Source organism: Berghia stephanieae, chromosome 5, assembly GCF_034508935.2.
Source record: "Berghia stephanieae isolate SIO BIC M18660-M18661 chromosome 5, UCSD_Bste_1.3, whole genome shotgun sequence".
Lineage (NCBI taxonomy): Eukaryota > Metazoa > Mollusca > Gastropoda > Nudibranchia > Aeolidiidae > Berghia > Berghia stephanieae.
In genome coordinates, this window is record NC_088364.1 from 25,787,237 (window position 1) to 25,804,736 (window position 17,500).

Genomic DNA, 17,500 nt, shown 5'->3' on the forward strand with positions numbered 1-17,500 from the left:
CAAAAAGATCCAATGAGTTGAATATCAAGTTTGTTTACAAGTACTAGTAATAACCTTGTTATCATTATAAATGATATTTCCCAGAATAGTTTTATTGTACAATTTTTATTTTTTTTTTATGAGCATTTTTTGTAGTGCTACCAGGAACTTGTTGTGCTGCCGATTGTAATTGATATGTTATTAAATCTTTTACTATCCATCTATATAGAGTATCCAATATGATTTATGAAGCATTTTCCGTCCACCGTTCTCTGTAGGAGTTTTGAAAACAAGTGTGATGGCGTTAAAAACAAAAAAAAACCCAAAAAAACAGCCACACACAGACAAGCAAACAAACACACACATACACATACAAAAACAAAGACTTTTTTCGTGAATTGGGTTGGGGGGGGGGAGGGGAGAGAGAGAGAGAGAGAGAGAGAGAGAGAGAGAGAGAGAGAGAGAGAGAGAAAGAGAGAGAGAGAGAGAGAGGGAGAGAGAGAGAGAGAGAGAGAGAGAGAGAGAGAGAGAGAGAGAGCATTATATTGAAATATTATAATCGACTTTTTCTGACGTGGAAACAGTCGTACTGCGTTGTTGTTGTTTTTTTTAAACCTTAATTGAGTCATCTAATTTATTAGTTTTTAATTCACTTTAACTCACTCAATCCTAGAGATTTTTGCTACTTTTCAAAATTTGAAAAAAATGTATCAAAAATGAGCATGTATATAGATAGTTTAAATCAACTACCATTAACATGTAAAAACTAAAAACATTAGCTTTGATACTACGCCTATAGTTTGTCTCAGAAAAATGTAATAAATAGGCATGGGGTAAAAGTAACCCGGGTAAACTCGTAGCCATGGCTACGGTAAACTACGGTTATAGTCGGTGTTAGGGTTGAGTAATTTAAACTACATTTCCCCTCCTATTTACTCTCTTTCTCAATCCATTTTCTTTTGTCCAATTCTTATAACCCCCCCCCCCCCCACCCTTCCCCTTCTCTTACACTGAGAGAAAGCAGGAAAGAAAGAAAGAGAGAAAATTACACACACACACACACACACACACACACACACACACACACACAGAGAGAGAGAGAGAGAGAGAGAGAGAAGATGCTGTGTGTGTGTGTGTGTGAGATATATATTAATCAATATATATATATATATATATATATATATATATATAATATATATTATATATATATATATATATATATATATATATATATATATATGCAAGGGAAGAGCGAACATAGGATAACGGGAGCAAAGAAGGCTGCGACAAGTTTCAGATTGATAAATATAAGGAGTTGAAGAGGTTGGTCGACGAAGGAGAGAGAGATAGATAGATAGAGAGAGAGAGAGAGAGAGAGAGAGAGAGAGAGAGAGGGGGGGGAGGAGGAGGATTTCGAGAGAGGGAGGAGGAGAGTGATGATGAGGAGGAATGAAGAGAAGAGGGGGTGATGAGGAGGAGGAGAGAGGGAGGTGGAAATTGTGAATGGATTGCAATTTGTTTATTAAGGAAGAGGACGGGAAAGAGGAAGACCCTGAGATGATGATGAAATCTTGGGTTAAGAAATAAAAAGAAAAAAAAAAGAAAAAAAAAAAGGTATTTTATTATTTCCATCGAAAAGGCTCTTGACCTTCAGACCCGAGTGTGTTGATGCTGACAACAGCCTGAAAACCAAGCACTTCAAACAGAGTCATAACCTGGAGGTGTGTTAATTTCTATCCGCCAATCCCCTGACGTTTACTTGTGATTGGTGTTGACATTATGAAACGCATAGCAACCAACCAGTTGAAAGTTGAATTGTTGTGTAGTTTCCGTTTTGTGAACTAAGCGCCCCGTGTCAGATCGTCTGGGTTGTGAAACAGGCTCGTAACGTGTTATAGATAGTATGGGCTGGGCTAAGAGCTCACAACATTGCCATCCGGAAGTATAACGGACCGACACACACAACTGTGTTTATAGTCTGGTTAATAGTTTAGTGAGAATACTCTTTAACAGTCGTAACGTCACTTCCTTCCTAATGACGGATGGTAACTTAGAATCACTGGCTCTAAACTATCGGAACAATGGCGGACGCCGTATGAAATATTTCTCCGGCGAGCATAAAAGCGTATCCAGAGGGGAAAAAAAACACATAAATTTGATCATATTTTGACTTCTACACATTCTGATCACAAGCATAGAAAAGTTCTAGCCAACATGAAAAATAGAAGTAATGATTTTCTTTGTTTAGAACCAAGATGGCCGCCTTTGCCGGGCGGCGTGAGATCAGACTATTGAATCGTATTACTCATAAACGGGATGGCAAAAAAAAAAAAAACAACAACAACAAAGACATGAGTGACGTCAACTATTCCATCTATAGCAACAGTAGTTTACCCACCATTCCGACGCCCCTCCCACTATTTGATGATGAAAAAACAATGATGACAATAAAATAACAAAAAGATTCATCACAAAATCAATAAATAACGTTTATAGTTTAACTAGCAACCAGGTTGCGGTGACCTATGACACTGCAAAATTTCGCATGTTGTTACCAACTCTATTTGTGGTTCTGGATATATCGCATGATACTTCTCGTCCAGCCAGTTACTCGCTTCTTCCAGCTGCGTAGCGTTCTTGATATAGATAGTAAGAAGTTGACGTCACTCAGGTCTTTGTTATTGCTTTTTGCCATCCACATTTATGAGTAATTGTCATTAAACTGTATTAACCAGACTATAAACGTTTAAGGTTACACATAGTTTTGTGTGTTGGCCCGTTTTCAACCGCATGGCAATGTTGTGAGCTTCTGAGCCAAGCGTATTGATAGTATGCGCTTGGCTAAGAAGCTCATAACATTGCCACCCGGAAGTATAACGGGCCAACACACACAACTGTGTGTAACCATGAACTTTTATTGTCTGGTTCCGACATTGTTTTTTGCCATCCGCGTTTATGAGTACTTCTCACTAAACTGTCGGAACCAGACTATAAAAGTTCATGGTTACACACAGTTTTGTGTGTTGGTCCGTTATACTTCCGGATGGCAATGTTATGAGCTTCTTAGCCAAGCGAATACTATCTATACGATCTACTGGTTAATGTTCTTTCGGTCAATATTTAATAAGATTTTTGTTATCGGAAGACGAACCGATTCTACGATAAAGCATCATAATATTGTTGAAAGTGGCAAAGCAGGACAGTCAATCAAAGAGAGAAAAAAGTGACAGTATCAGTGTCATATCGAAGCCGTCACACACATACAAATACACACACACACACACACACACACACACAATTTAATATCTGATTTATCAAATCAAACACTGTGATTAATTGTAATGAGAACTAATAATTAAAATAGCTGTCTAACAAACAGCAATGAGCCTATAGGATCTCGAAATAACTTAGGAACAAAATGATTAAACACAAACGATAGTAATTTAATGGAACTTGAATGATAATAAAAGAGAAAAGTTTGATCAGAGGTATTAGCTTGTTGTTGTTATCAGTTCATGATTTGTGAGAGAGAAAGGGGAAGACTCCGCTCGCTTCGTCCAAAGCTCCATTCGTCTTTTCGCTCCCTACATTACCCCCCTCCCAGCTATATACCACATAGTTTACAGCGCTATTCTTGATATCGAGGAGGGAGCCTTGACTGTCTTCCGGACCTGTTACCGAATTGACACGCTTGGTCACACGTGACACGGGATTGGTTCAAGTTCCTTTGAAAATAGCAATCAGCTGCTTACTGTATAGATAGTATGAGCTTGGCGAAGAAGCTCATAACATTGTCATCCGGAAGTATAACGGACCAACACACAAAACTATGAGTATCCATGAACATTTCTAGTCAGGTTAATACAGTTCAGTGAGCATTACTCATAAACGCGATGGCAAAAAACAATAACAAAGGCCTGAGTGACGTCATCTTTGAACTATCTATAATGATATTATGTTGGTTTAGCATTTTGGTTGGCTCAAGGCCGAAGAATTTGGCTGAACCATGCGTTCCGTTCCGATCCTTGTAAAACCGCAAGTAAGGAGCACTATGATTACCGCATTCCTAATCAGCAGTTTGCGGTCACTGGATTTTATCACTTCACGAAACGAATTCTCTCTTTTTTATTTATTCATTATTTATCTATTTTTGAATGATAAATATGCATGGTTTCAGAAACAATCCCCTCTCCCCCGCCCCAATTTTTGTTTAAATTAAAAAAAACAACAACTTGAGGTTGTGTGTTGTGCAATTGACAATAGATAGTATGCAGATGACGTCACTCAGGCCTTTGTTATTGTTTTTGCCATCCGCGTTTGTGAGTTGTTCTCACTAAACTGTATTAACCAGACTATAAAAGTTCATGGTTACACAGAGTTTGTGTGTTGGTCCGTTATACTTCCGGATGGCAATGTTGTGAACTCCTTGGCCAAGCGCATTCTATCTATAGACGTTTTCCCCAAGCGCTTTACGAGGGGTCCTTAGCCCAGTAAATGGCGCCTTTATGGCGATATTACATTTTTTTCATTCGACAGAGACAAGGCTGTTACTGACCAGGTACTCATTTTACATCTGTGTACGGTGAGAGAATGCGAGTTTCACTTGAAAATGCCTATGCGGGTTCCATCAATGACATACTTGTTGTTTCATTATATTAGCAGTAGCCTCATTTTTTTGTGCTGGGTATATCTTGTTTCTTTCCCATAAAACGTTGATAATCATTTTTTGGAAAGCTTCTTTCGTTTGACCAATCCGACATTTCATTTCATTTCTGTTTCGCATCTTACATTGACATTTCGCATCTTCCATCGTTCATCGACATTTCGTATCTTCCATCGACATTTTGTATCTTTCATCGACATTTCAAATTGTCCATCGACATTTCGCATCTTCCATCGACATGTAGAAGTATTTTAGGATGGCACTCATCTTATCAAAATATTTTTTTTAAACATCAGTCCAAGAATTCAATTATTTTAAAAGGAACTGAAGTTCTATTTAAAGTTTTTAGGTTTAAGATTTTATAGACAAATCGGAGGCTATCGATTTATATAAAGGAAACGTTTTCTTGCCAAAATGTTACAAGAAAATGGTGTTTTATTAGTATACGCCTGTCATGTTGGCGGTCGTAATCTTTCGACAACGCCCTTAATATCAGATCAGCTTGCGGTAAGCCAGAGGTATTTGTTGCGGTAATCGCGTATCAAGAATTTTGTGGTTTTTATCCTAAGGTAAAATTCCTGACAGCAAATCAGTCACGTCAATAACTTTGTGGTTCGGCTATTGGACTTTATTGAAGTCTGGGTTTCTAATACCTCGGCTGGAACTTCTTGAATGGTTTCACAATTATTATTATTATTATTATTATTATTATTATTATTATTATTATTATTATTATTATTATTATTATTATTATTATTATTATTATTATTATTATTATTATTATTATAATAACAATATTTTCAAGGTTGTTGATTCTCATAAAGGTAATGTATCGCAAATTCTAGAGCCGGACCAAACAAAGCTTTTCTCTCCTGTTTTAAGTCTAGTTTGAGGGATCTTTAGAGCTATTGAATCGGAAGAGGAACGAAGACATCTTTGCGTTCACATGTCTTAATGAGCTCTGTCAGAAAAGAAAGGGCGCTGTATACCTAGGGGTTACGCTGGACCACAGCCTTACCTATCGGGTACATCTCGAAGGAATTGCCCGGAAGATCGAGAAATGCAAAAGTCTTCTGAGGAAGCTGGCGGAATCAACTTGGGGTACTAGTCAGACGCTCTTGAGGACGTCTGTCCTGGCACTATGCTATTTCACCGCGAAGTATTGCTCTCCAGTATAGGGTAGAAGCAAGAACGTTGATAAGGTAGATGTAAAACTTCGCAAGTCTTTCAGATAGTGTCGGGAACGCTGGCTACAACGCCTAGAGAATAGGGCTCGATACTTGCAGCAATCCCCCCCCCCCCCCCCCGCCCCCGATGTCCAGCGGAGACGATTAAAAACAACTGGCTTAATAAGATCAATGAGAGAGGGAATAGGGATACCCCTCACAAGCGCATAATGGACCGAAATAAGTCCCGGCCCACCCTTGTAATTAGATTCCCTGACTTCGAACAAAGCTGCATATACGAGATGGAATCCCACGAGGGGGCGAGGACATAGACTTGGGACACTGGGTGGCAGCCAATCGGCTTCGGTTGAGAACCTGCTTCACGGCACGCTCACTTCATCAGTGGGGACTTGCCACCTGTCCAACATGTCCGTTGTGATTAAGAGCCCGAAACCGCAGAGCATCTAGTTGAACGTTGCGTTGTGACGAAGCTTCAGGGCGGGTTCGCGACCGTACACGACAGAGATGAGTTTGCATCCGGGCCCACTGCCATGTAAGCGGACTCGATTTAGTTATTTACTAGTCTAGTAAATGACTTCCTTGTCTTAAGCCTAAGCGGAGTAAATGACTAAGAAAATCGGATTTCATGAACGTATTCTAGCCTCTGACTATCTAGTCTCTTGCCTTGAAGTGGGCGTTGTAAAGACGATGACTAATTGGGCTATTTGGTGCTGTAACACCATGCTCTCTAGTACACGAACGGCAGGTAAGATATCAGCCTTCATACTTTCAACGCAAAAGATTTCAAAAGAGGAAATTAGCAACACATCCGGTATAAATAATATATCCTTCCGTTTCATATTTGAATTTACTTTTGCGATGATGAATCACATCACGTTATATTGACTGTTAAATGATCAGACTACAATGATGTCAATGGTCGACTGTCAATCTATATTTAGGCCTATGAAAGTTTCATAGAAACTCAAACACATGATGAATCACATCATTTCAGTCGGTTATAATGCCAGAAGAATAACTTTTGTCCTCTATACTTTCTAATCCTTTTTTTTTTTTGTTGTTGTTGTTGTTCTTGTTCTTTGAAGTGAACCCTTCCACTTCGAGTCTCCGTTCACTCGCAACTCGCGTGCCCACTAGATTCGGTTTTTTTAGTTTTTACTCACAAAAATGTGTACTTTCGACAATCTGCACCTATCTTACAATTTTTTAAAGCCAGTATCAATAGGACACATTTTGCCTTTGTCATTCGTAACTGACGTATTTTCCTTCCGAATCGAAGCTCGCTCAATCTAGAAACAGCTGCATCTTGTCGACGCTATGATGTATCCTAGTAACTGGTATCAACCTAAGCTTGAAATCCGGCCTCAGCAAATGACTAAAACTTGGCCAAACTTAGTCAGATAGTGCCGTGATTTTAGTCTGGGACTTGTTTAGTCAGCTCACGTGAAATCCTATTTTTCCAAGTCCTTGACTACAGTCAGCTGATTTGGTTGATCGGCATGTTTACTAAAGGTGGATATAATAATATTATGACCTTTCCTGAACGTCTGACCGATTTCTTGACTTCGATGTTTTTCATATATTCCATTTCTCGAAACCATTGGGGTGTGACCGCATTTCTGTAAGTTTGTTATTCTTGGTATGTGGATTATGAAGACAAACTATGTGCACTGTCATATATAATATTACAGTGAGAACATACCAGTAGCATAATCGTAGGAATTCCCACGACTATCAATCTGTCCATTACAGGAGGCCACGATGCGGAATGGAACACGACAATAATAACCATTTTAGTACTCGCCTGTTATAATTCTGAGCGAAATGTTTAGAGAGTCTCTAGAGCCCAAAATTGAGGCTGGTTGGCATGTCTTCGAGACAGCTTTAATCCGAGGTCAATGCATTTATATCATGCAAGCACAACCTTTTTCTTAGGTGCATGGCTACCCCATTAAAGATTTTATATTCATTGCTTGATCAACGATATCTGGGTATATGTATTATGAATTCTCTCTCTCTCTCTCTCTCTCTCTCTCTCTCTCTCTCTCTCTCTCTCTCTCTCTCTCTCTCTCTCTCTCTTCCCCTACTCCCAATCTCTCGCTGCAAAGTATGAATACTGAATAATCAGTGTGTGTGTGTGTGTGTGTGTGTGTGTGTGTGTGTGTGTGTGCATGTGTGTGTGCGTGTTTGTGTGTGCATGTACAGAACGTGTATGAGTGTTTTCGCTTATATGGTGTGTAAGAGTGTATTTTTACAGTTGTGTATTATCGCACGTTCTACTTCCTGTGGCGATCTATTTCAAATCCCTCCTAACTCTCTCAGGATTTTAAATAACTCAATACATATTTTTTTACAGTGCGTCCCATATTTTTATGGTTTTATTATCCCAGCTTAATTAATCTTACCGTCTGTTGAAATTGGATTCAGTAGTCTGATGTCACGCTGCGGCGGTCATCTTGGTTCTAAAAAAAGAAAAATCATTACTTTTATTCTTCATGCTGGCTAGAACTTTTCATATGCCTTGTGATCAGGATGTGTAAAAGTCAAAACATGATAAAATTTATTGGGGTTTTTTTTTTCTACTGGATACGCTTTTATGCTCGCCGGAGAAATATTTCATACGGGCGTCCGCCATTGTTCCGATAGTTTAGAGCCAGTGTTACAAAGTTACCATGCGTCATTAGGAAGGAAGTGACGTTACGACTGTTGAAGAGTATTACAAAAACACCCAAGTATGACACTAAATAAATTAACGGCCAGCCGAGAGACGAGAGATGCCATATGGCCGAATAATTATCGACCCGTCCGCCGATCAAAGCCGGCGTAAAATTGCCCTTGGATTACACAATTTATTACCTGATGGTCCAGCCATGACGACGTACGGGGCATATGATTGGATTCGAACACATGGCTAGTAACATTCTGGCACAAACGAGCCCTGAAACATCATTGGTTTCTGGTATTGACTAAACTCCCATCATATTTCTATGTAAGCAAAGACTCAGCTAAATTCGGACTCTATCTCATTCCATCACTCTAAATCCAACATGCTATTATAGTGACCAACTTGAAATTCTATTTAGCGGGGAACATTGTGTGGACAAGGGTATGAATAAATCTATCATTCTTATAGCTGTTGACTTAAATTGTGTTATGATTAATTAATGCCATTTAAAACTAGTAATTAATATAGTATTTCGTATGGGCCGTAAGTAGACACAATCTATGAAATAACAGAAATCAATAACTCATTTTACTATATCAAAATATTTCATTCACTCTCTTTATCTATATATATATATATATATATATATATATATATATATATATATATTATATATATATATATTATATGTATATATTATATATATATATATATATATATATATATATATATTATTGTATATGTATGCATGCCTTCCAAATGAATAAATTACATTTACATGAATTATATTTACAAATGTACTACCGCTAAAACGCGATTATTATGTATTTATATGTATGGATTCTTGTGCTCTCTTTGTTACTTACCTTTTTATTTCCCGCTAACCTACTTGTATCCCGTTAATTAAGGATCATGACTAACAAAGTTTAGATCAGTGGTGATGTCAAGGCTTTGTTAATAGAAAATCCTCACGACCTCACTGCTCATAAGGAATACAAAAAAATTTGCAACTAGTCAAATATTTGCTCCAGTATATTCAGAGATCTGGTTGCCCCGTAAACGCCAATTGGTTACACGTTGATCCAGAGTTAAAGGTATCAATTGACCCACTAGGACAATCTGAGAATGACTAAGAGGCTCCTTCATAAAATAGCTAGGCATAAGCAACCATAACGCCGCCTCCAGTCACACCCAAACAGATAAGGAACCAATTATAATAAATTGAGCAACGGGAAAAACGAAGAGAGGAAAATTAACTACCCATAGCCTAACTTTAATTCATTAAAATGCACTATTATTCTTTTGGCTAATTATGTGTTAACGTGTTATTGTATGAGGCAATTCTGTTGATTTATATTAAAGTATTTCTGCTTTAACGGGGATTAATATTTACCTTCTGAACCTATCTATCACTAGATAACGTGCCATAATCTACCACTACTTCTACCACCTATTTCTTTAAACTTAAAATTTTCTTAATTACTATCAGTCGAGTTGTCAGGAAATTTAACGGGGTAAAATTGGCACCCGACAACTTATGTCTTTTGGGAAACTATCTAACTCCTATTTGTCTATTCCTATTTGCCACCTCTCCTGCATAGGCGCGACTCTTCCCTGATTCAAAACTCCTTGGAAGTATTATGTAACCAGTCCTTCGGAGGACTACTAAGGTCCTGCAACCAAGAACAAATTTGCAAAAATTGATGAAAATATTAGTTATCACTGAAAATATTGGTGTAGGATTTCAATTGTCTAAAACAATCTTGTCATTCAGGGTCACACTGATTTAGTCGTCATTATCATCATCATCATCATCATCATCATCATCATCATCATCATCATCATCATCAAAGTGATAGTAAGCTGCTAGAGCTGTGGACTGTAAAAAGTAACAAACAAAAATGAATATAACAGCATAAAAAAGGAACAAGATACCAAATACTGAACATTTCGAGCTCAAAACCCTTCGTTTTGTTGTTGGATGAAGAAGGGTTTTGAGTCCGAAATGTTCGGTGCTTGTATTTTGTTTTTGTTTTTTAAAGCTGATATATTCATTTTTGGTTATTACATTATCATCATCATAATATCATCATCATCATCATCATCATCATCATCATCATCGTCGTCATCATCATTATCATTATCGTCGTCGTCGTAGTCGTAGTGGTCGTCGTCATCATCATCATCATCATCATCATCGTCGTCGTCGTCGTCGTCATCATCATCATTATCATCATCATCATCATCAACTGCATCGTCGTCATCATCAGCATCATCGTCATCATCATTATCATCATCATCATTATCATCGTCGTCTTCGTTATCAATGTCAAGAATCCTTGAAACAAATTTTTTAAATGGGGATAATTGTCTTTCATCCTAATATCCTCATTTTAACCATTCTTTCTTTTCTACAGGTCAAACTGGCCACGAAAGACCTCAAAGTGTTTTCGATCGCTTTTATCTTGTACTTCTTTGCATTCACGGCCTGTGCGTATATCCTATTCGGATCTGCCCTCAACACGTACCAGAATGTCATCACTTCTTTCGAGAGTATGTTTGCTTTTGCTCTCGGGTCGTTTGACTATGAGAGTATGACCAACGCCCAGCCGTTCTGGGGACCCATCTTCTTCTTTAGGTAAGTTGTGATTTTCATCTCGAATAGTGCCCATCGAAGCAGAGAGAAAACGCCATGGAAAAAAAAGTCATCCCAGCCTGACTGAAGATCGAACCTCAGACCTCCTGATTACCGGTTAGCTGTGACACCATAACACCAAATGGGTTACCCAAGAGTTGGCACGATCTAATGCCTACATTCTTCACAATGGTAAGTATTTCCCCTGTGCCTGGGAACTCTTCCTGCAACAAAAATCACAAACACTGAAAAAGAAAAGAAAAAGAAAGAAAATTCCCTTATTCATCCCATATGGGGAAATTTGTCTCTAGGGTCTATTCCAAGGGAAGACTGGAATAACCCAGGCGTCAGCCGCAGTGCAGCGCCGCAAATTGAGCTAAGGCGAGGTGGTTTGCTCAAGGCCACACATCGCAGCGGCGGGTGACCGAACGCGGTACCTTTCGGGTAGGAAGCAAAGACCGTACCGCAGAGCCACGCTGCCCCCTCGAGAACACGAGAGGACGAGGACGAAGACATTTGTGTAAACCTGTTTTTATTTTAAAATATCAAATTGAAAAAATAGGAAGCAGGCACTGGTGTAAGATAAATATCTGGAAAAGTGTGCAAGAAACAATGCCAGACAAAGCAGAAAGAATAACGCAAGAAGAAAAACTTCCACAAAATAAAACCCTGCTTCGACTGGGGATCGAACCTCAGAGCTCCTGATTACCGGTCAGACGTGCAATCATAAATCACAGAAGGAAAATCACGATTGGTGCGTGGAAATGTGCTTCATAAATTATGTTCTTTTTCTCATTCGTCGTTTTACCCAGTTTACTGTCGTACTCTAGTTAAATACGTATTTAAACATTTGGCTTGAAAACTCTTGATTCAAATATTTATATCGGCAAAAATTCTCAAACATGAGACTTTGCGAAGTTAATCAATTTGTTTATAATTCGTAGAAGTTCAGTTATTCCAAGAAGATAGAACAAACTAGGTAAAACAAACGAGACTGGCAACCGTTTCATTTGCACTTCTGCTGTTCCCGAGGAATTCGGGATGCCAGATGGCCAGGTTCCTCTTGGCCAATTTCGACTTCAAAAGTAGCCAAATGGAACTTCACGTAGCCAAACACTATATTACATATATACACTTTGACCCCATTGAAAAAAAATAATCTGTTTTTTATAACGGAGAATCGACTGGACTAGGAAAAACAATGTTTACAATAAAAATATTACTAAAATATAAAACTTTTTAAAAAATAAATAAATAAAAGAGTAAAGATCAATAATAGAAGCATGATTTGGTAAATTTGGCCACCTGGCAGCCCCGCGTTTACATGGGGAAATATACAATATAGGTAATTCAATGGAAGGGGGTGGGGGGATAGGAAGAGTCGGGTGTGACTAAGAGGAAAAAAAAAAGAGGGGCTGATAGGGTGGGAGGGAAAGAGGTAGTTCGGAATTCGGAATGTCACGCACATCTGCATGTCAATGTCCGTGATATGGCCTCGCGGTTAGCGCACGGCTGCCAGTGTGAAACTGCTAAGTTCTGATCTTTTGTTGACTAGCTGTTTTCTTTGTTTCGCTTTAGTTTTCTCTTTTTTTCTTTTTTTTTTTTAAAGAGTGGGGGGGGGGGGGGGGGGGGGGGAGGGCGGGGTTGAAGGGGGGGGGGGAAGGCTCGTGGACTATTTCATAAATAATCTTGTCTTCTACTCGTAAAAGGATACTGGATAATATCATGTCCCTTCATTGCCTTATACATGACATGGTATTGAAACAATAGGGCAGAAAGGTCACGACGTCCCACCTTCTACTCTTCCGGTTCCAAACTCTTTAGAAGTGTGTGCGCTATGTGGTCTAGTGGTATGACACTTGCTTTCGGATCGGAAGGTCCTGGGTTCGAGCCTCGCTCATGACATTGTTGAGTCCTTGGAGAAGGCTGTTTACTCACATTCTCTCACCGTACTCAGGTGTAAAATGATTACCTGGCCGTTAACAGCGTTATCTCTGTCCGAAAAAGAAATTGTAATATTGCCTAACAGGCGTCATGTCCCGTCCTAAATGTTAAATGTTGCTGTTGGCCAGTGACCCTTTGTAAAGCGCTTTGAGCACGTTTAGTGGATATTGAGCTAATAAAAGCTCAATTTAAAAATAAAATGTCACCAGCCCTTCAGAGGACTACAAATGAATAGGCATCATGGATGGTAAGGCGACATAACCATTTTCGTTGCAGGTTGTATCGGCAGATTCTTAGGTTTCCAGGACGTAAAAGAGCAGGGATGGATGATCCATTTGACGACCAGCATATTATTATTTATACAAGAAATACAGTGCCATAACTCTGAAACCAGAAGATCAATTACACAATGTATTGTTCCAGTCCTCTTGAAGAGTGATTTTACACTTCCAGTGAGATTGGAACCAGTTTTATTTAAATATCACACTTTTAAACTTTTAAATTCATATCTTAATTATTCAAATTTCTGACGATCAAGATAAAAATGTGAACATTTATATAGCGCAATATCCACTAAGCGTGCTCAAATCGTTGTACAAGGGTCCCAAGCCAACAATGACACTTAACACGTAGGACTAGACATGACGCCTGTTAGGCGATATTACATTTTTTTTTTCGGACAGAGACAACACTGTTTACGGCCAGGAACTAATTTTACACCTGATAATCTTGAGAGAATATGAATAAAGAAGTTTTACCTTTTCTAAGGACTCAATTATGCGCACCGCTCACAGAAGGACTTGAGCCCTGGACCATTCGATCCGAAGGCGAGTGTCATACCACTATCCCAAATAGCCGCATTAGTCGAGTGAGTAGTGATCGTAGAAAATTCTAGTCCCAACGTTGTGTACTTGGCTAAAACATTTAACACACATAATCCAACTAGACTCATATGTGAATGAGTACCTGGCTAAAGGCAATATTGTAAAAGTGTTCTACAAAAAGTACGCATAGCAGTCGATGTATTCTGTATGAAATAGAAATATTGGTTCCATATGGTTTGCCGGGGGAATAAATGAAACATTGTGAAGCGCATTGACTAATGGTAAATCAGCGGAAATGCGCTATATAAAATGTTCTTATTTATTTTTATTTGTGACCAATACCTTTCGACGTCGACTTTGTTTTGTCTGGTCTAAAGAGACACAACTACACCTTTACGGGTCGGTGCGCGGATTGATTGAGAATACAAACATCCCAGGAATTGGATTCAGTAGTCTGATGTCACGCGCCCGGCAACGGCGGCCATCTTGGTTCTAAACAAAGAAAATCTTTACTTTTTATTCTTCATGCTGGCGAGAACTTTTCATTCCCTTTTCATATGCCTTGTGATCAGAATGTGTAAAAGTCAAAACATGATCAAATTGATGGGTTTTTTTTCCTCTGGATACGCTTTTAAGCTCGCCGGAGAAATATTTCATACGGCGTCCGCCATTGTTCCGATAGTTTAGAGCCAGTGTTACTAAGTTACCATACGTCATTAGGAAGGAAGTGACGGTACGACTATTGAATCCTATTGAGTTCAGTCAATTTACATTTAAAACAACTGAACAAGTGTGCATGAAAGGTATCAGACAGCACACACTTTTTCAGTTGTTTATCTTCTCCTTAATTTCTTACATTTAAAACAGTACGCTAACCATAACACCAAATCCACGGCAGCAGGACTGTATTCCCATTTTAACAGTACAAATCACCTTATAATGTACTCGCACTCTTATATCTGTCACTGCTCATTAAATAAAAACCAAAAACTTGAGCTTTTATATAGAGCAATATCTAGTAAAATTGCTCAATGCGCTTTACAAGGGATCCCTGACCAACAGCAACACGTATCATGTAGAACGAGACATGACGCCTGTTAGACGATATTACAATTTGTTTCGGACAAAGACAACGCTGTTAACGGCCAGGTACTCATTTTATACCTGACTCCGGTGAGAGAATGTGGGTAAAGAGCATTTTCCAAGGACTCAACTATGCGCCGAGCGAGGCTCGAATCCAGGACCTTCCGATCAGAAAGCGAGTGTCATGCCACTAGACTACATAACCAGTTAATTCGTTGACATTGTTTTTCTATCGTGGTCCCAATATTGCTCGACTTCTTTTATTAAGAAACCAAACACTGTGTCGTTGAACCGTCGACGCCACAGAGATGAAATGTGATCTTGTTAAAAGGTTAATTCACGTGTGACCGAATGTTTTCCACAGTGGAAAAATACCATGCACTCATGATTATTATCGCTGCTGCTGTAGGAATTATTTATACACAAAATCGTGCGTGTCTTCTCTGTGCGTGGTCAAGAGCGCGTTGAAAGAACCAGCGAAAGATACAATTGTTTATGTCAACTGTGTACAAAGTGTACAATTTGCTGTGTCATTTTGAACCCAGGGTGGCAATATTAGTGAGTAGTGCACATGAATCTCATGAAAAGTAGACCCCCGTCAAGCCTGTTGGGTGTTTAGTGACCGAAATCACAACATAAATGTATAATACTGTTATTGTAAACCATCAATTTGTTCACTCATCCCAGACCCTTCTTTTTTTCTGGTACTGTAACCGGTGGATTAAAATCCATTAGATGGTTGTACACACGTCAACGCGTGCGCACGGGTTGTGGAACGGACTGAACCATAGTTACGACCATACCCTCCATATGAGATCAGCCGTATCTGGATTATTATTCATAGCAAGTTTTCTCGGAAAAAATCTCGTTCGGAAAACTTTTCCGATGCGTTCGATAAATTCTTCCTGTTGGGTTTTCCGCGAGCGCAATGAGCGAGCGATATAATAATTTAATATCAAGTGTGGGTTTAGGGTGGGGATCAGGGGTTGTTGGAAAGGGTGAGCACTTAGGAATGTCTTTTAACAACCGATCGATTAGTTGACCTTGTGCATGATGTAGTATGTTACGCTTTGTCATGAGCGATGGGGTTGGGAATTGAGGTGGTTCTGGGGTGATTGGTTTGTTGATGGACTGCATGAGAGGTGAGTGAGCAAGTGAGTGAATGACACAGTGGTGAGTGAAACAGCAGATACGAGAATGATTAAGTGAGAGGGTGAGAGAGTAATTGTGTGGGAAAATGGAGAGAGAGAGAGAGAGAGAGAGAGAGAGAGAGAGAGAGAGAGAGAGAGAGAGAGAGAGAGAGAGTAAATCAATTCATTGCGGATAATAAATCTAGAGAAATTGATGAAGACAAATGTTGTCTTTAGTTTTTTTTTCAAAATGACTTAGTATTTGAGTATGTTTCGTCCTGCATGTTAAGTGTTGCTGTTTGCTAGGGACCCTTGTAAAGCGCTTTGTGCGGGCATTCTCTATACGAATGCTCGTTATTTGTTGTTTTTTATATTATTAAATAATTCGACTAAATATAGAAATGGTCTAGATAGTCGGCAGCAGTGTCTTTCACTGGGTCGATTTAAGACAAATTACAAACCCTGTTTTCAATCCTTTTTACTTTTTTTTTTTTGTTCTAACCTTTGAGAAATACTCCATGTATTCTTTTGGTGTCAACCCCTTAATTATTGGTCTTCTTTCGGGATTTTCTTTCTTTTTTTTTTTTTTTTTTTTTGGGGGGGGGGGGGGGGGGGGGAAGCGGAGCGGGGTGGTTATATTTTGTTTCTTGTTTTATTTTTTTTGTTTTGATTCTGTTTTGATTTTTGTTATTTTTTGTTTTTGTTTGGTTGTTTATTTTTAGGGGGAGGGGGTACTTGCTTGTTTTTTGTTTTGTTTTTCTTTTGATTGATTGTTTATGGATTTTTTGTTTTTGTTTTGGTTTGGGGTTTTTTGCTTTGTTTTGCTCTGTTTTGTTTTTGTTTTTGTTTTTTATTATCATTTTAATTATTCAATCCAGAGAAATTGATTTTAACAGAATCCAGCCATATTCTCATTGTAATTAAATGTTTAAGGCTTTTTTGCGTGTGTGTGTGTGTGTGTGTGTGTGTGTGTGTGAGTGTGTGTGTGTTTGTGCAACATTATAAATCCACCATTTATTTTGTCACCGATCTAACAGGCATAGCCCTAATGACACGCCATTTCACATGGGTAATCTTTATTTGTGTGGCATTAAATTATGACAATGTACATAATGTTGGGAGTTGAAACCCTTTCCGTAAAATGACCAAGACATCAATTCTATTTGTTTATACCCACCCCATGGCAACAAGACAATAAATGGGCCATCATCCATTTTTTTATAGTGCAAGTTTTAAATGGGGTGGAGTTTTTAGTACTAAGGGTGGCTTTGACAAAAGTTAAGTAGGTACGAGTACCTATTAACGTCATAATGATGTCAATTGATTTCATAGTTTATTTGTCGTCTCTACCTTGCTTACTACGATTTCCAGCATAGGTTCTTATAAATCC

At 38.7% G+C, this 17,500-nt stretch overlaps 1 protein-coding gene across 1 annotated transcript in view; it reads left to right on the forward strand.

Annotated features, from left to right (window-relative positions):
• Positions 1-17,500, forward strand: part of LOC144972664 (uncharacterized) — a 181,886-nt gene that overhangs the window by 118,591 nt on the left and 45,795 nt on the right. Inside the window, exon 34 of the mRNA XM_078914143.1 lies at positions 10,912-11,132. Coding sequence (XP_078770269.1) covers positions 10,912-11,132 — 221 coding nt within the window. The remainder of the gene's footprint in view (positions 1-10,911; positions 11,133-17,500) is intronic.